This window comes from Grus americana, chromosome 11 (assembly GCF_028858705.1).
Source record: "Grus americana isolate bGruAme1 chromosome 11, bGruAme1.mat, whole genome shotgun sequence".
NCBI classification, from domain to species: domain Eukaryota; kingdom Metazoa; phylum Chordata; class Aves; order Gruiformes; family Gruidae; genus Grus; species Grus americana.
Window position 1 is genome coordinate 19,497,543 of NC_072862.1, and position 18,970 is coordinate 19,516,512.

Below are 18,970 nucleotides of genomic sequence, written 5' to 3' on the forward strand. Positions count from 1 at the left end.
GGAGGGATGGAGAACGAAGTCACTTATGATATGTTTTGGGATATTTCATTGAAACTTTTTAGTTGAACTGAGTTTTAGTTTGATTTCCCCCCATCTCCAATGTTCTCTGCTATACAGGGGAGCTAGTGTCCTGAAAAACCTTACAATCGAGCTTCTTGTGTCTGTGGGCAGATTTAGGTGTGAGTTTTAACCCTTGTGAATTTGCAGTGCTCAGGGATGCTGACATTGCTGCTGAAAAGACTTGTCAGATGAATAAAAAACAAGTTCTGAAGGGTCTTTATCTTGATATTCTATGATACCTGTGATTTTTTTTTTTAACAGGGAAATCTTCTAAGTTGCTTGCAAAGGAACCTCTCAAGTGACAAGAGTTTCTTGAGAAGCTGCTTCTGATGTATAGTATAGTCGTACAATTGCAAAGAGCTTGTGGTTTGAGCATGAGGTAGGTGAGGTATGATAGCTAGGTAAGATTTCAGACCCTGTAGAGGAAGGAGGGAGAACATTCTTCCTTACTGGCAAGGCTGGCCTCACAGAAAAGCTATTCAGTAAATGGGCTTATCTGTAACAAGATTACCTTCCATGAGGAGATCATTTTATAAACTGACTGTTTCTGGCAGATCTAATTCTTGGCTGCGTGAATACTTATTTATCATGACTAGCAGTGATGGCCTCACTAGTAGGCTCGTTTGAGTAGAAAAGGTAGAAAAGTTCCTTTCCGTTTTGCACGCTAAGGTGAAGAAGGAAATTCCCTTTTAATTGCTGCATGCAGAAGGACAGGTCTGGGTCGCCTGTTGCTCCCAGTGTATTGAACTGCTATTTTCCTTGTGTTTGATAGCTGTAATCAGCATGATTTGGAAAGTACCCAGTTGTATTTACACAAACACTTATCTTTAAATCTTGCTTCCCAGTTTCATAAATCTGTTAGGTCAGATGCTGAGGTCATGTTTGGTTATTTATTCCAACCCTACAAAGTTCTTATAAGGCTTGCTGCAAGATCCTCGGCTCTGTACTTTCCATAATATATTTGTCCCTCTTTTTCCCTTTGATAAACACTGTATGTTCCTGTGTACCAGCCAGGCTATTTGAATCTGTGACATAGGTGAAAGGCTGTCTTGTTACCAAGCCTCTTAATTTTAATACAGGTCATCTTTTCTTTGGTAAAATTTATATGGCTCTAATTATGTAGATAACACCTTGGGGTTGGTTTTTTTTTTTTTTTTTTCAAAGTTGTGATGTACCCTGAAGCAACATGGATATTTTGATGGTAGCAAGCATTCACTTCGCTCTGCCACCCTCCCAGTCAAAAGATCTAAGATAAAAGGCTGGAGTCACGCAAAGGGTACGTGGGCTCTGCCCTGGCTGCATTTGCAGACCTCTAGATCAACCAGGCTAGAGCCCTGCAGGTCTGTGCCAGGCCTGGTCAGACACAGCCAGCTTCGGCTTCTTGTGCACATCATGGTTTTCCTGACTCTCGCTTGCCTATTGTTTGAAGCAAAGAGCTGACTTCATTACATGGACAAATGCTCGCTAGGAGCGAGCTGATTTCGTTATGTGTCTATCAGCCCAGGTTTGCTGTCTGTTACTGGCACTGGGTATGCCTGTGAAGGGAGTCGGGTATGGAAAAAGTCTCTGTAGCACTGAAGAAGGCTAGGCATGATTGTTAGCTTCCAGGGGTTCAACCACAGCTTTAAAGTACCTATTCTCTCCTGTACCTGTCCTTCTGGTGCAGATAGAGGAGGAAGGCTCACTTAGAATAAGCTTGCACTCCACAAATTCTGAAAGGTTGTTTCCTAAAAACTGGGAACTCTCATTCGTAGTCCATTTGCTGCACTGAGAGCCTTCTGCAGACTGGCGGTGCTGTACAAGTTGCTGATTTAACAAAGCGAACAGGATGCTCTTTCGCCTATTATTGTGCGAACAGGTTACCAGCTCCTGACAAATATCTCAGGTTTCAGCCTCAGTTGTCCGGGTTTCTTGGAAGTTAGCAGGCATCATGCAAATAGTTCATAAAATCACAGATACCAGGATCATTTTCAAAGCCAAAAAGGCTGTACTTCTTTTTGCAACTCATTCCCCCTGCCTTTTCCTTTTGTGCTGTGAAACTTGGAAGAGGGGTTATGGTCCTGCGTGTCCCCTGCTCTGATCATCCGGTTGTCTGTTGGGATTCCCCTTGCCCGGGGCCCCGCTGGAGCCTGAATGGTTATGTAAGGATTTTTATTTTATTCTCAGTCTTGGTCTCTGCCACTAGTTGAACAGGATCACAGGCTGAGTGAATGGGATCCGAGGAGAGAGACCTCCCCTGTACACACCCACTCAGCCTCCCTGCTCTCGTCTCTTAAAACTCTTTTCCCAGGCGTAACTGAGGTTGCTCGTGCTGATTGGGAACATGTATCGAAGCCAAACCGGTTGGGCAGCGCAGCTCCAGGCATCAGTCCCCGGTGGAAGCAGCTGCTACCTCAGGGAGGGCTGTGTTGTTTGACTCTCCAAGCAGGGGAGGAGATAGTGACAATTTTTATTTAGGCTGAACACGAGGCATATTTAACTAGTTATATAACAGTGACCCTGGTCCGTCTCGGCTGGGTGCAGGGAGGATATATGTGTCCTGATTCCTGTCACACTGGCTGGGTGGATTCAAGCACTAGGAGCTATTTACCAAAGTTATTTTCAGAAACATTAAGTGCAGGTTTCCCTGCCTGTACCCTGGACTGTTTTATCAGGAGGCATTTCCCGCTTGTGAACTGAACAGCCAGTGAGAGTGGATTTAGTGCTCGCTGTGCTGTGGGCAGAGATAACGAGTTGTCAGGAGTGACTGGAAACTTTTGTCCTGAAGACCCTGAGACAAGAATAGCAGAAGGGCTGAGAGCGTGCGGCCGCATTGAACAAGTGTTGGGGCAGAGATCTTGCCTCAGTGCACTGAGCAGCATGTTACTTTTGGATGAGTCTCAGCAATTTCCAGGTAGGACACAGGGGGGTTTTATGGGTTTTTGGTTTGGTTTGGTTTTTTCTCCCGTTTTCTGTTCCCTCCTGCTTTCCTGGTACAGACCATTCATTCTCCCACCCCTGTGCAGGAGCACCCTACTCAGTGGCTAGCAAAGTGCACCAGGAACCGAAACTCAGGGGCTCAGATTTTAATTTGCTACTTACCTGACAGGGATGGTAATGGTTGAATTTTCAGAGTCTTGCAGTGCTTGTTGGTTTGCTGGAGGGGATGTGCGAAGGAAGCTCTTTCTTTCTTTGTGCTTTTAATTCTGAAGACTTTGGTGATGTGACATTCTGGGTCTGGCTGTTACTGTTTTTGCTGCTGTCATATTGTAATGCTGCAAAAGTAATTTTTAGCAAGAGAGGAGGCAGCTGTTCATATCAGTGTGATTTTAGATCCAGTGTCCTCTCCTCCACTCCCTTCAACTTTTTGTGTATACTTTCCCCCAGCATCCTACTCGATAAGAGTTTTGAGAGCTGCTTTTGTCAGTGAAATATTTGGTGACTTGCTGACCAGGCAGCAGTCTGGGCACCAGGCAGAGCTGTTGGTGCTCTCACTCCAGATCCCCTAATTGGTGCCTAATAGACTAAGAGCTACTTGGCTCTTTTTCCCCCCCCATCAGAGAGGTTTTGATTCTGGTGAAACCCTACCATGAGTCTACAGTTCTGGCATGGCTGCCACTTTGCTTGTTGGTGGGAGGACATTGTCTCTTGGAGAAAAACTTTGTTCAGATTTGAAGAACTGTCTAAATTTATAATATAACTTGTTACTTTGAGGTCAGGTACTTGGGGGCACCAAGCTTCTTCCACCTTGTTCGCGTGGCGAATACCTCTGAAGTTTATGATGTGAACTTAATAAGCTGGTCAGAAATGGTCCCCGGGAGTTCCAGCTCTGGGTTCTTATTATAGGAATCCAGTGCAGTGTGGTCTTCATAAGGAGTTTTTACAGAAATAAGCCATGCAGTATTTGTTGTCCATTAGTGGGACGGGTAGGTTCTAGGGAAAAAAAAAAAATCCATCTTTTCTTGGTTTCTTAGTTCTATGGTTGTGATGGCAGGACAGAGAAGCTAATTCTGGGAAAGTGTGAGCTGAGAAGAGAAAGGAATTACAATACAAAATGAGTTTGGATAAATGAGGAATCTGGGTGATACAAGTGGCTTATGTAACTCAGTCTAGATAGTAGGTATAAAAAGAGAAGACGGGGAGGGGAAGATGCTTTTGGAAATGAGACTGTAGGTCATAGATGGAGGAAGAATGCAAGGTTAGAGGCCTTCCAAAATTTTGGGGTGGAAAGGTATTTTGGGGTCATGTGTACTAACATAAGAGAGCAAGAGTGCAAATTAACTCCTCTTTGTACTGCGTTGGTCGTCAGGTTATAAAGTCTGGGGCAAGGTTTATCTCAGTCTGCTCTACCAGTGGGAAAGTTATCTCTAAGAAAGCATTTTTAACTGGTCTAACATGGTTGTGCTCTGGCTGGTGGATCCAGGAGGGTCTTCGTCCCACTTCTCCATAGCTGCCTAGTCCCCAGAGAGGATGATAAAACTGCACAAGGTGACAGAGTGAGTCTGGGGCAGAACTGAGGCATTGTGTTCTTCACTGCGTCTATGCTTCAACCACTGGTCAGTATTTCTTCTCTCTGGGATACATGGCTTTTTCTCACTCTAGGTGCCTGAACACTTCTTTGGGATGTTCAAATTAGCAAGCGCTTGTATATGCAGTGCTGTGCTATCCACTTATTATTTTATAAACGTTTGTGGAAAATTAGAGAGGATTTTAATTATTTTTACTAGCCGGTGGGTGCTACCATAAATTAAGGGTTGTTGCAGTCCACTACTTACCTCCTTTCTGAAAAGAGGCTGTTGCCCTGCAGGAAGACAGTCTCTTATTTAGAGCCCTGTTTCTTCCCCAAATACACATATGCTTCTTTTTTTACTGTAGAGGTAGTTGTAATTTTAGCAACCTTCTGAAGGCACCAGTGCTTGTCTTTTTTCCAGGCTGTAACGGGCTTAGCTTTTGGGGTTAGGTATTTTGGATGGGGGTGTCCTTGTGACATCGTAGCTTCAATTTGCATGAGTCTGATTGCCATGAACAACTTTGCAGCCCTTTGTCAAACTGCTTAAGCAGCACACAAAGCAGCACCAATATTTTGAAAAGGAAAACTAGAAACAGATTGTTCTTTGAGTGGCGGTGTTTCATCTGGTCTTATTAGCTTTCTCCAGTGCTCTCGGTCACTTTTTTGGCTGCACTTGATGGGAGGAGTGCCAGTGGAATGCGGTGGCACACAGGCTCAAATTCAGCAATTTGCATTTTTCTCCCAAGTGATGCCTCCCTCATTAAACAAACTCCTTAAAAATTCCTCTGAAATTACTTTAGAGTCTGAAGCAGAGAAAGGGAATGCAGCTGAAGTTCTGTGCTTTGTTACAGTTCTAAAAAAATCCACAACTATGTTTTGTTGTCCCAAGTAGGAAATTATATTTAAAGAAAGAGACTCTGTTGGTCGGAGCATAGGACAGGGAGCCAACAACTTGGGAGTTAGCGCTGATGCCTACCTAATTTCTTTGCCTTAGTTTCTTCCTCTGCAAGGTGGACATATGAGGGTTATTGTGAGGACCATGTCAGCTTGTGAACAACTTTGACACTAAACTAGAGTGCAAATGCCAAGTCTTATTATTGTGAAATCTTTTCTCTCTTATACCATTGCCATTGTGAGCAACAACGAAGGAGCACTCAGATGCTGAAGGATGCTTTACGCTGGGATTATTTCCCATGCCACTCTTTTAAATTATGAGTGAGTATCAGATGTCTTCTCCTCCCTCCCTGTTAACAGATCCTGAACAAAGCTATGGTGAGGGCTTGAGGCAGAGATTAAAGTTCGGCTTGTGCTCATTGTTTGTTTGCCATTTTGGTGGCCTTGGAAGTGTGTGGCAGCAGTAATCCCTTCTTTATTATTTCTCGTTGCTCTGAGGGTATCCTGGTATAAAGCTAATACCACAACTCCCAGCTACCTAGTGTAAACTAATGCTTATGTAATCATTGCATAATGCAGAATGCTTGTTCCCCTACTCGTCCTCTTTTCTTAGTCCCTGAAATTTATCCGTAGAAGAGTCATGGTAGCAGCCAGCTGGATTCACTGTGCTGGTAACATGTCAAGCCCCCTTATGCATCTATTTTCTGAAGTTGGGAGGGGAAATTTATCTTTGATACCTAAATCTATATTTATCCACCTTAATAGAATAGAGCAAATTATTTATTTTTTTAAGTTTTGAACTATTGTGAAAATAAATAAGGTCCGATGGATAAATCCGGTTACCTGTGGTTTAGATCCCTATGGTAATTTTTGTAATCTGGCTTGGCAAAACTATATTCTGGGTTACTAGTTAACTGGGATAAGGAAAAAGGGGAGGTTTCGGTTCCCTCCTGCACGCAGCTTGTTGAAAACTTCCCAGCACTTGAGCCTGAAACACTTCCTGACTCCGGTGCAGCAGTTTTATGTAACTCGGTTGCTCTCACACACCCCCAGCTAAAGGACAAATGTAACCCATCCCTGCTTCGCTTGCTCCCGTAACGGTGCGTTTCCTGGCTTTGTTTCCCCGTCTTGACTAATGCACAAGAGGGGGGGGCTCAGGAGGAGGAGGCAGTTTACATTTTAGGTTTGAGGACTTTTATTGGGAAAAGTAATTTTGATTATGTATCTGGAAGAGGGATGCCAGGTAGCAGCATTCTGCATTTCCCCAGTTCTTGCCATCAAAAAGCACTGTGAAAATGTTTGATTCAAAATTTCACAACCCTCCTTGGAGCTGGAAATGGACATGAAATTGCCCAGTGCTCCAGAGTAACCATCAACTTTTCCTACTTGGTGCCTGCGAGAGGGAGAACCTGATGGGCTCCTCACCTGGGCTGCATTTCGGGGGCTTGCGCAGGGATGGGAGCGAGGTCCCGGAGGGGCTGGGCACAGCTGCCCTGGCACGGGGCAGGCCAAAGTGGCTACCTGCCACGCTCCGGTGGCACGGCGTGCCGGTGGCTGCGAGCCCATGCCATACAATGGTTATATAAGTGCTCTTTGGTGTTTATGTAACCCGGGTCTCAGCGTCCGCAGCGTTGAGGCCCAGCCAGAACAAGAGCTCTTGGGTATTTGGGGCCTGGTTCTGCTTGCATAATCCCAGGGCTAGAAGATATATTGTCTGTCACCAAAGTTGGCTGTTTGATGTTCCAGTTTGCTTCTCGTCCCTTCTTGGCTGCTTCCTTTCCCTTTGGTTTTTGGGTGGTATCTTCCTTGCTCCTGCCCTTCAGTTCTGCTGCCTTTTGTTCCTGAAGGATTCCTTCAGACCAGGAAAGGAGTTTTATTCTGCAGCATAACCTCATCAGTAAGTGATACGCTGAAAGACCTCTGAAGGAAAAAAAGAAGGGTAGTGCTGCCTTATAATTTATCTTTTAAAGTTTCCATCAATTGGAGCTTACTTCCTGCCCAAGCAGGAGTCTGGAGATGGGTTTGGCTTTTGTGTGTTCCCGGTCTGGCTCCCTCCCTGTGCTCTGGTGTGCAGAGCCTGTGCTGGTGGTGTTTTCTTCAGAGCTCATTTCGCATCTCTCCCCTCTGTCCTCTGGTCCTGGGCCGGGGATGGAGGCAGCCTGCCATCTCTCGCCAACAACCTGCAGATTTCACATAGGTGTCTTGAACCCACAGCGACTGATCGCTTTACAGATACATAGAGAAATGAGAAATGTGTTACTCAGACTTCAAGCAGCGCTATTTGTTATACCAATATGACAGTCTCTGTGTCTGGTTACAGTGACAAGTATGAACGACAGACCTGAGGTGGTTAACTCCTAGATAAATCAGCAAGGAGAATGAAGATGTTCGTGCCGTTTGACAGGCGAGGGAAGCTTCCCCAGGGAGTGGGAAGGCTTTGGGGGAGGCAGGCTCAACCAGAAAGATGCCTTTGTGTCTCGCAGTACTGTGGCTGTGACTCAGCAGGACACCAACCATGGCAGCCGGCAGCAGAGCCGGGGCGAGGGCAATGGTGGAAATCAGTCATTTCTCTGATCGGGGGGCTGCGTTTCGTTGGAGTCAAGTGGAGCCAGCATGCAGAGAAGGGCTGGGAGCTGCAGGTCCCGCTGCTCGAGGCACATGGCATGGCTGCCCTCTTGGCCAGGGCGCAGCACGCCTGGCCTGGGAGCTCCCCGCGGCCATGGCCCTGGCGAGGAGAGGATGTCCATGAGGGGCACCCGGACAAGCACAGGAGTACCCCGTGCATGCAAGAAGCCGCTGGTGTAGACAAAAGGCTGATCCTGGCTCGGTGCTGGCTCTTGTGTTGTCAGCGAGTGGGCGGCTGCTCATGGCTGGAGAGGGCCAAGAGGCGCCCGGTGCGCTGGGCCCCGACGCGCTGGCAGGGAGCGCGGCCAAGCGGGTGCTGCGGCGCGGGGGGGGGGGGGGGGGGGGGGGGGTGTAGGTGTGCCGGGTTATATAATGCTTACATAATTAAGGCTTTGTTAAGCAGTTGTGGCTGGGAGGGGCGTCCTGCTGCCGAAGACTGAGCCTGATTATTTTCTGAGGAGAACAAAGTCTTGTTGCTAATTAGCTGCCCTGATAGTGGCTGCAGGGGGTAGCCACAGCCTTGAGCCCCCACAGGGGCGGTGTCCCCTTGCATCCCCCGCCGCAGGGTGGCTTTCCCAGTGCTTTGGGAGGAAGGAACCGGGCATTGATGCGTGTCAAGCCACGGGAGGGGGCTTTGTGGCTCTCCTGGATGTTCCTTGAGGGGTTTCACAAGGAATTTCCTGCTTCCAGCCTTGGGGTGCTTGTATGTTTTTGTAATGCTGCCTCTGAGAGGGTGCTCTGTGCAGACACCTCCCTTCTTGCATGGCATCCATGCAACAGCTGCAGCAGTTGCGTATAGAGAAAGAATATTCTGAAAATAGTTTATATTCCACAGCTGAATACAGGATGAGCCAGAGCACTCTGGCTGTTGCCAGCCTCTGAGATGATTGCTGTGCCACAGTTAGAGAACTACTGTTCTTCAGGTGGCGTGTACAGTTGAACTCTGGCATCACTTACTCACCTCTCCAGTGCACAGTGCACTGGGGAAACATCACAGAACCTCAGAGAATGTCTCCCAGCCTGTCACAGCCCTTGCAGTCAGGCTTGTTCTGCAGAGTCGCTTCTCTAGCCTTTGGGACAGTTGTAGTTCAGTGTGTCAGCAACTGCGAGTGTTGCAGCTGGAGCTGTGCAATTAGTTTTCCTTGTGCCATCCCTCAGTGCTCCTCCCATTCTTGCTTTGACAGCCCAGTACCGGCTGTAGTAGTACTAGCTAGTACTAGCTAGTCTCTGACAAGCTATTGCCCACAAACTGCATGGAAGTTCCCAGAACGCCTGCAATAATATTTAACTGCTCCTTACTCTTTGGGCAGCACAAAAGAGAGCTCCCAAAGCAAGAATTAACTCCTCGATGCTCTGCATGCAGCCACCTTCCTCACCATGCATGCATGTCCCTGTCCTTAGGGTAGGAAATAATGGCCAAAGACTCAGCAAAATAATGCTATTCGGCATCCTGAGTTTCCATAGTGAAATTATTTTAGAAATAAACAAGTGTCTGGTTTTCAGCAGTGTGCCTTCCCTGGAGTCATTGGAGTTCTCTTGGCAGAGAAGTTGGCCTCCCAGGAGGAGGATGTACCTCTAGCTAGCCGTGTTAGCTGGCTAGTAATAGGAGACAAGGAAGTAATCATCTTACACAGTGCTTTGTCCACTGAGGGGTCTTTTGCACCTTCTTGTGTGGCAACCTCAGGTAGGGGGACCCTTTGGTCTTATCCTGAATGGCAATTTTTGTACTCCTAAGAGAGTGTGTTGCTAGAGCCAAGGATGTTTGTGTATGCAGGGACACTTGGACTTATCAAGGTTTGCTTTGGAGCATGGAGATTGGACGCAGCTATAATATGACACTGTTTCTCACACACCTGTGTGTCAGGAGAAGACTATGTTAGTTATAGAAATCTCACACCTCAAAAAAAAAAAAAAAAGTACCTGCTGCTTCATGACACTTCACAGCAATCTGAGTCCCCTTGCAGAGCAGGCTGTACGTGTTGAGAGCAATTCACTGCTGAATCAAAAATGCTAAAGAATATTCTCCAGGCTGCATCCTGTGCTGGTTTATGGGAAGTTTGAGAGTATTCTGCAAGAAGGAGGTGATGAGGTAAGTTTTATAAGCGTGGGTGCAGTAGGAAGTACCCCACTGTGGGACAAATCTTTGGCTGTGTTATGCATGGTGAGTCACACCTGTGTGTGGTGTTTAGGAGCAGCTCTGGCAGCCGCACCACAGGGAGCATCTGAGTTATACAAAGCAGTCATGACACTTTTCCTTACAGAGACTTCTAAACTGTAATACGCAAGTGTCGGTCGAGAAGCCGAACACCTCCCCCTGCTTGTATGTACAGCTGGGGGCGGTGGTTGCTGCTGCTTGGTGAGCAAAGAAAACTGGCAACCCCTGGTCTGCAGCACAAACCAGAGCTGTGCTGTAATCATTTCTGTTGAGTTTTGATAGTGCAGGCACATTTTAAACCTCTAAAGTGCATGAGAAAGGATAGTTGTGCACCTCTTGGCATTCAGGATACTGCAGGACACAGTGCCTGGGTGTGTGCAGGTGTCCATAACTGGTTGGGGACCTGTCAGCGAGAGACCTGTAACTACCTGAAGGAGCAGCTGCTTGACAAGCTCCCTGTCTGCATTGATGCTCTCACCACTACTCTCAGGAGACCCTCCTTCTAGATCTGGTGCCTATTCTGGTGACCACAGTGCAAAACACAACAGAGCTGGTGTGAACCTAGCAGTTGGCCTTCCAGGTGATTCTCAACACCCACAGTATGTAAAGCGTGGGATGGGTTTACATCCTTGTCGGTGACCACGATTGACCCACGGCTGTCTTCTGCTGAGCAGACTTGGGCCTGCTCTTTTGCCCAGCTGCACTTGGGCATATGTGGCTGATCTCCCTGTGCAAGGCTGTGCTGGGTTGTTACCCGTGGGCTGGTGGCAACACTTCTCATTGAGGCAATGTGGATAACTGCCCAGGTCTTCCTAGAGTGCGCTAACAGCTTAGGCATGATCAGGCAGTTGTCAACGTGCAAACATGGCTGATGAATTTTTGTGTTGTGTAAAAAGCTGCTTGTATAGCCATGTCGGAGTAGCGTGTTGGGCTTCTGTTACAAAACCATAATTGCATTTCTGTTGTAGATGTAGGCTTGGCAAAATTGGGGCAGGAATTATTCCATTGATTACCTGATGGGACCTGTTGAACGAGGCTGTTCCCGCACTCCCTCCAACCCAAAGACCAAACTTGTTCTTGTACAAAATAGGTTTTTGTGTGCGTAGTTACTGTTTCTTAATGTGTTTCTGTCCTGGTGTGGGTCCCAGTAATGCAGCTTGGAGCTCACCATGCTGGAGCAGGAAGCCTTGTTTTTCATATGCGGTAAGATTTAGGCTGTGTACGCAATCAGGAGTTTAATACAAAACAGCAACAAAACGATTCCTGCTAGTAACTTCCAGCTCGTGTCACAGGTGCGGTGGGAGCTGTTGCTTGTGACTTCATCATTGTGTTAGTGAAGCTTTGTGAAAAGCAGCTTTATTCATTGTAGTGGCAAGGATAGGACCAGCCTCGGGAAGCTGGCTATCCTCTGAATCCCACCGCAGCTGAATCAGCGTGATGTTTGGTACTGCCGCTAGTGTGGAAGAGATCTCGGTGTCTAGATGTGTATGTGTCAGGAATGTGGGCTGAGGCACAGATTGTGTTCCTCACCTCAGAACTTGTATTGGCAGGACAAACACCAGCCTGAGCAGACATGGCAGTGGCGGATGAGGGCCTGTACTCAGTGCAGGGCCAAATTTATCATCAGATTTTAGGTTTCAGGCTCCTGCTGAGATGAGAATTATCTTTTAAACATAACTGTCTGATCGAGCTGTGTGTATATTTCACCAGAGCTTGTATTACACATGATTAAGAGGAAAGAAAAGTAAAACGCAGAGCTGGAATGAGTATTTGGGGATTGCACAACGAATATGAAACCATACAGAGGAGACACATCACGGCCTCACCTTTGGGCTGCTGAGCCTTTGGATTTTGTTAGCATGACCCTCATCCTGAAGGCACCCTTTTCTGGCACGGTATGAGTGGCAGAGTCGCTGCCAAAGGAGGTGACATGGGTAATTGCTGGGGTGTGTGTGGGGGGAGAAGTGCTTCCTCTGCCAAACAAGCATGACTTTGTGCTCTCTGGTGCCTTGTCAAGGTCCCCTGGGCCCAGGGTGAGATGGCAGCAGTGTAACCATGGCAGTGTTTGTCTCCGGGATAGTCACTGGTTTAATGACTCATCCCGGAGAATGTGATCACGTGTGCAGCCTCCCTGCTTCCCTTTGCCCTATTTCATCCAATCTTTTGATCTAGTTATATAACCAGGAGTCAAGAGGGGTGGGGGGGAGGAAACGGTGCTGAAGAATTGCAGGTAATATGACCAAAATGTGTCTGTAGCTCAAATAGCAGAGCTGTTGTCTGGGAAGTCTGGCAAACTGGGTTTATTCCCAGCACAGTTCTCTGTCTGCAAGTGAACGCGATGCGTGATGTCTGAGCTTGTAAGTTTAAGGAGACATGGTAGGCTGTGGTAGGACAACTACCATGACTGTAACAGCAAACAACTTTGCCATTATCTTCATGTGCAACATAACTCTTTCCTGCATTCATCATGACCTCTGTCTCATCACATAAGTTGTGGATACCTGTTTTTCTAGTATGTGTAAGACTTGCTGGGACTGATGTTCACAGAAATGTTTGAGCTGCTCTGCTGGTATTGGCTGATGGTGGGCTGAGGCCCAAAGTCCTAAATGGATTCTGATACAGGCTGCGAGCAAATGCTGGGGCAGGTCTGGTGGGATGTCCAGAGAGAAAGCTTACAAAGTTGGTGCTTTTGACCAAGGTGTAAATCTAGTCCTTGTCATCTCAATTTTAAGAGGTGGTATTGGTGGTAAGGTTAATTTAATAGGCATATTAATGTGGCAGCTGTACAGGTGCCTGTACATGCAACGTGCTGTACTGAAGCATCCTTCATTTAAGCTCCCAGCTTTTTGAGAAAGGATGTTCTTTGTCTCCAGATCCCACAGAGTCACAATGTGGTGCTTGTTGGTTCTGTATTACTTCATCTGCCACATTCTTCTATGCTGATGTCTTCTTTCCTTCAAAGTTCTGTCTAAGTGTCATTTCAGTTCAGTCATTAGCTCAGATACACAGTATAAGGAAGAAAGCTGATTATGAGATGAGGTTCAGGGTATCTCTTTGCCTGACACAAGGGGACAAGATGCTTCAAAGAAGCTATTACAAGGCTTGTCAGAAACAGTTTACTTCAAGGGAAGCTTTTGAACAGAAACATTTCTTTTCTGTGCTGTGCAAGCATTAGCTTGGTCACTGGCAGCCTGTTGAAGAGCAAAATGTCACATAGAACAAGGTGTCATTTCACATCGTGCTTTAAGTCTGAAATCAGCCATTAATGCAAGTCTGAAAATAGGAAAATGTAGAGAAAAAGGAGTGCATGTGGTTTATAATGTGGAAATAGTATTGCCACTTACTTTTTGTTTTTAAAAAAGCTTGCCAGAAGTTTCCATTTAAATGATGAGAGTGGAGCCTGGTGATAAAACCACTGAGCTGCCTGCTAAGCCATGACCCAGTGTTTGAACCAGATAACCTCTTGCATGGTATGTTCTGTTAACTTGGAAGATGGTTACACAGGTGTCGTATAAACGGAAATTTCTGCCTCACTTGAATGTTGTGAAACAAAAAGATTTCAGTTCCTTGTTTTAATTGGAGCTCATTGGGCCCCTTTAGGAAAACAGGCCCTTAGGGACAGCAAGTGCTCTACGTGGACTGAAATAATTTTGCCTCGTTTTCTTGTCAGGGCACTTTTGGGCTGTGTTAAGTGGTGTTAGTCTTGACTTTCACTGGAAATGGACCATTCGCTGTCAAACTTTTTAACACTCTTTGAGTGGCACTGTCGGAAAGGACCCCAGTTTTGACCCTCAGAGAAACATGCTTGCAAACAAGTGAGAATAGGGGTTGGTGGCTGATGAATGCTTGTGTAAAAGCCAGCTGCCAGCCTGGTTGTTCTCATGTCATTACCTCCTTCTCTTTTCAGACCAACCCCAGGAAGCCGTGTTCAGCGGTGACCATGTTGAACAGGCGGAGGATGGAGAATGGCAGCGCTCTACTTCAACTACCTCATCTCAGAGTGAGCGGGCAGAGCGACTCTTGCAGAACCAGCACAAGAGCCTGGCCTCTGAGGACACCAAAAAGAAGAGGGCTCAGAAACCGTCTCACATGCGGAGGAACATAAGGTAAGCAGCAGCAGGACAGAAAGAGCTGGGATCCTATATAGCCTTTTGGGTAAAAACAAAATCACTGGACTTTGCTTCTGAGCTACATTTTGCCACTGTTGGCAAACCAGATGGCTTTTCTTTTCCAAAACCTTAGGATTTCACCAGTGGGAGTAGTATGATCTCAGAGTGGAGTGCCGCATGTGGGTGCAGACTTGTTTGGTATTTCAGAAAAGCGAGTATTTGGTTATGGAATACATTACGAACATTGGGTACTTGCTGCTGGCTTTTAAGACATGTAGTTGAAAACCAGCACCACCATTAAATAAATATCCAGTTTCAGATATCTGCTGATGGATCCTGTTGCAAACAGCCTGAAATATAGTCCTTCCCTGTACTATCCTGGGTACTTGTTGGCAGGAGTGCTGATGCTGTGACTGGTGACTGAAATGTTGGAAATCAATTTCACCTGAATTTTATAGAGCACTAATTGTTCGCTTGTGTAAGTCACCACATATATTCTGGGACAGGTTGTGAGGTGGTCATTTGTTATGAAATTTTGTTCAAGGGGATCTAAAATGCTCAGAGGAGTCATAATGGAGCAGGAACTCCTGTGGCAGCAAGTGACTCTTTTGCCGTGTGTGTAACGTGCTGGTGGTCTTTGGTTCATATTTAAACTTGTGCAGATGGATTTTCTTAAAGCTGAAGGAACGAGCGTTGAGTATGCTGTGGAAATTGAGACTTCATTAGGATGAAGGAGATGTCCCTGCAGTGGCGGACAGGGGTTGGGTGGATTTAAAGGCTAGTTTTGAGGGAGCTGGATTTTAGCACTGCTTGTACTGCACCTCTCCTCTGGCAAAAGAGCCTTCATTTCCAGGACTGCACGTGTGAAACTGAAGTGGAGTAAAATAAACTTTTGGAGTATTGAAAGTTACCTCTAAAATTAAGGTGCTTTGACAGTATCCTTTGAAACAGTTGTTAAAGCCCTTAAGAGGTCCTAGTTCCTGAAAAGACTATGTCAGACGAGAATCAAGGGTATGACTTTTTGTGGGGGAATTGATGCCTTTCTTCCCATATATCTTCTTTGCATGACTTTGTGCATTTTCTGTTTATAAGCAGAAAATAGCAATAAATAACATCCTTTCAGATAGAAGAAGTAGTCTATGATAACCTAGACTAAGTATATACTTACCCACTCACATCTTTTCTCTTTTCATTATTTTGCTTCTGTCAAACTTTTTTTCTTTTCCGTTAGTATTAGTAGCATTACCTGTAGTTGGGAAGGACAGTCTTGAAATAGCTGTAGAATTTGTCTATAGCTTTTGGTGATGATGTTCCCAGTCTGTGTAGCTGACAGACTACCTGGAGCTTGTAAGTGATCTTTTGAGCCATCTGTACAGCCATTCAGGTTTTTGGAAGAAACTGAGGGTAACCAAATCACGTTTCTCTGTTTGCTCCCGTGTTCAGAAAGCTGTTGCGTGAGGACCAACTGGAAGCTGTGACAAAAGCAGCCCAGCAGGAAGAGTTGGAGAGAAGGAAACGGCTAGAGCAGCAGCGGAAGAATTATCCAGCCACTATCCCAACCGTACCCCTAGATTTTCTTCCTGGTAAGCAGTGGGAGATGCCACCTGAAGCAAGATTTTTTTTAAGGATAGAAGCTGAATGAAGAAGGTAGTGCATGCTTGTCCATGAGAGGACAAGGGGTAATGGTTTTAAACTAAAAGAAGGTAGATTCAGACTAGATATAAGGGGGAAATTTTTTACAATGAGGGAGGTGAAACACTGGCACAGGTTGCCCAGAGAGGTGGTAGATGCCCCATCCCTGGAAACATTCAAGGTCAGATTGGATGGGGCTCTGAGCAACCTCATCTAGCTGGAGATGACCCTGCTCATTGCAGGGGGGTTGGACTAGATGACCTTTAAAGGTCCCTTCCAACCCAAACCGTTCTATGATTCTATGTTGCACTTGAAAGTCCAAGTGTAAACTGTTGAAACGACAGTTCCGAACCACTCATTGGTTCGGTGTAGTCCGTTCCACTTCTGAGCTAGTTCTGAATCAAGGTGCTGTGGCTGCATGGTGAAAGGTGCCAGGTAACTTTTGTTGAAGATATTGTGACAAGTTAATTGTGTGTAAGCAGGGTGCTTGAACTGGTCTCTCTTGTCTTTCCAACTGGTATGGAAGCTTAAACAACCGGACTTGACAGAAATGCCATGTCCTTGGTCCAGATCATATTTGTACTGTGAATGGTCTGGTAATGCATGGGTCTGGTACTAGGGATAGTGGAATGATAGAGTGGGTGCACGTATATTCATGATGTAACCTTGTCCTTTCTTGCATGTTTCAGCAAGCAGTGACATAGCAGGCAGTATAAATGGTGAATATGTCATCTTGCATTGTCTTCTAACGTGGATCATTTCAGTGATCTAGTTTATAGCGCAGCCTCTCAGACTGGTGTAAAGGGCAGAGAAGTGCAGTTGGAAGTTGTGTTGGGGGTAAGGAGTTCTTGAGTTGACTTTACCTCTTGAGAAAATGTATCTTCTCCCTTAATTGCAAGTGTTCAAAATGTTTTTACATGGGGGGAAGGAATAAGAGCTGTTTAAAACACTTCAACTGTTGCAGAGTCAGTTGCAGCCCCAGCAGAGCATCGTTGCATGCTGAGTCACTGCAGCGGTGCTTGTTTGGCCCTGTTAGCTAGCCTCTCTCCTCACATGGCAGTTCTTAAACATACAAACAAATGGTATTGAACAGCAAAAGTTGTGTATGATATGTGGGATATAATTATTACAGTGTCCCTACTAACAAAGGGCAGTTATCATCCCTTCAGCAGTTGGTACTTTCTCTGCTGGATCAAAACAGCTTTTACTTCTGAAACCCAAGGGGAAAAAAAACAGGACTTTAGCGTGTTGCATGGTCAGTGTGCCCCAGCCAGGACATGCAATAGAGAGGGTGCCATCAGCAGTGGGCTATTGTTTCGGCATATTGAGAAAGGAGATTGTGACCCAGGAAGCTGAGTCATAGCAGTATTGTAGACAGTGAGAGTCTGTTATGGAAAATTCCAGGGCTAAGTTATTGGAGCAAAAGTGGAAGGAAATACTGTCTGGTTTCTGAACAGTTTTGTCTCCTTCCCCATTATTATGAATTACTTATTGTTTGTAATTTATGTTTGTAGAGGACATCGTTTTCAGAACAGCAGAGGCTACCCAGCTCCCCCCTCAGGTCCTGGCTGAGGAAGTGATCTGCCTGGACAGTACCAGCAGTGGCAGTGAAGATGATGCTAAAGGAAAAAATAGCATTAAAGATGGTAAGTGACCAATTGCCTCAGCATGGTCTTCTCACAATATGCTGTTTGTTGAGCCACAAGCTTCCTGTTTTCATCTAGTCAGATGCTCCAGTAGTGAATAACTTCAGATTTTCATAGACCTACTGGTTTCCAAATATAGGGCCAGTTCTGACCTTTGAGTCCTAAACTGACATTTATAACCTGGCCTATCAGATGCTCCTGCAAACTAGTGTTTATTTCTGCTTTATAAATGCACTTAAATTTGCTCAGTGCTCTGCTGAACAATGCTTACGTGACATGTGGCATCGTCTGTCGTGTATAAAAGGAGGATCTGAGTATTCAGATCTGTAACTGAAAGTGGGTTTTGTGTCCCTTGTCCCATATGGATCTAACCTGACTCCTTTATACCACTCCGGTAGAGTACTTCTACCTGATGTCCTTAGTGGTCCTTAGACATTGTATCAACACATAAAATGCATGTCTGGGTTTGGGAATTAAGAGGACATATGGAGGAGAACATAAAACTTACAGAAACTGTCTCATGTTCTGTTTGGATCAGCCCAAATTAATGTTCTCTGAAAGATGGGGAAACTCAGGGAAATTTATGCTTTTATATCCTGGTCTGAGGGGCTTGATCTGTGCCTGTGTTGTGTCTGCTTGTTCAGAATAGCTCATTAGGCCGGTGTGGAATTGCAAAATGGGTAGCCTTATTTTCCTAATACAATTTTTTTTTTTTTTCTCCATACATGATAAACCCTGACTTCAAGTTAACCTTTGCCCTTATTCTCTGCTGTTTTGGTTACTTTACAGAAGTGATTGAGCTGAGTTCAGGAGAGGATGATGCCCTCCAAATTGTGGACAGCAGTGACTCTAGTAATGAAGGGGAAGATGATGGCAGTGAAGAGAGCAGTGGCTCTCATGTGAATGATGCCTTAAATCAGTCAGATGCTCTGGGGCAAGTCATTGTCAACATCAATCATCCACCAAATGAGGAGGACATTTTCCTGGCTCCCCAGCTTGCACATGCAGTAAAACCTCATCAGGTAGGCTTTATTAGCCTCGAAAATGCAATGAATTCAGGCAAGCCTGCCTTGTAATCTCAGCAGTACTTTGGTGAGCTCTGTGACCAGTCTGGTTGCGGTAGTGGCTGTTGTGGACAGTCAAATGATAAGGACAAATTAAAGGAAGGCCAGAGCTATGTATAACTTTGGCTGTTGTTATCTTCAGACCTTTGTACATTTAGATGAATGCTTTAAAAATGAAGTTATATTTATAAACAAACTAATCAACCCCAATTCAGATCCTCTGGCTACAAATGGATTTTGATTTGTATTCTCAGGAAGTTTTATGAGTATCTAAAAATATTGACTTTCTGAGCCTT

General features: G+C 45.7%; 1 protein-coding gene across 9 annotated transcripts in view; it reads left to right on the forward strand.

Annotated features, from left to right (window-relative positions):
* RAD54L2 (RAD54 like 2) overlaps positions 1 to 18,970 on the forward strand; it is a 72,700-nt gene that overhangs the window by 34,486 nt on the left and 19,244 nt on the right. For 8 of the 9 annotated variants that reach the window (XM_054838074.1, XM_054838068.1, XM_054838071.1 and 5 more), the window contains 4 exons: positions 14,131 to 14,329; positions 15,776 to 15,915; positions 17,479 to 17,610; positions 18,400 to 18,632. In XM_054838074.1, the coding sequence (XP_054694049.1) occupies positions 14,131 to 14,329; positions 15,776 to 15,915; positions 17,479 to 17,610; positions 18,400 to 18,632 (704 nt within the window). Of the gene's footprint in view, positions 1 to 2,346; positions 2,954 to 14,130; positions 14,330 to 15,775; positions 15,916 to 17,478; positions 17,611 to 18,399; positions 18,633 to 18,970 lie in introns of those variants that run through there. The other variant, XM_054838073.1, reaches the window with a different exon arrangement.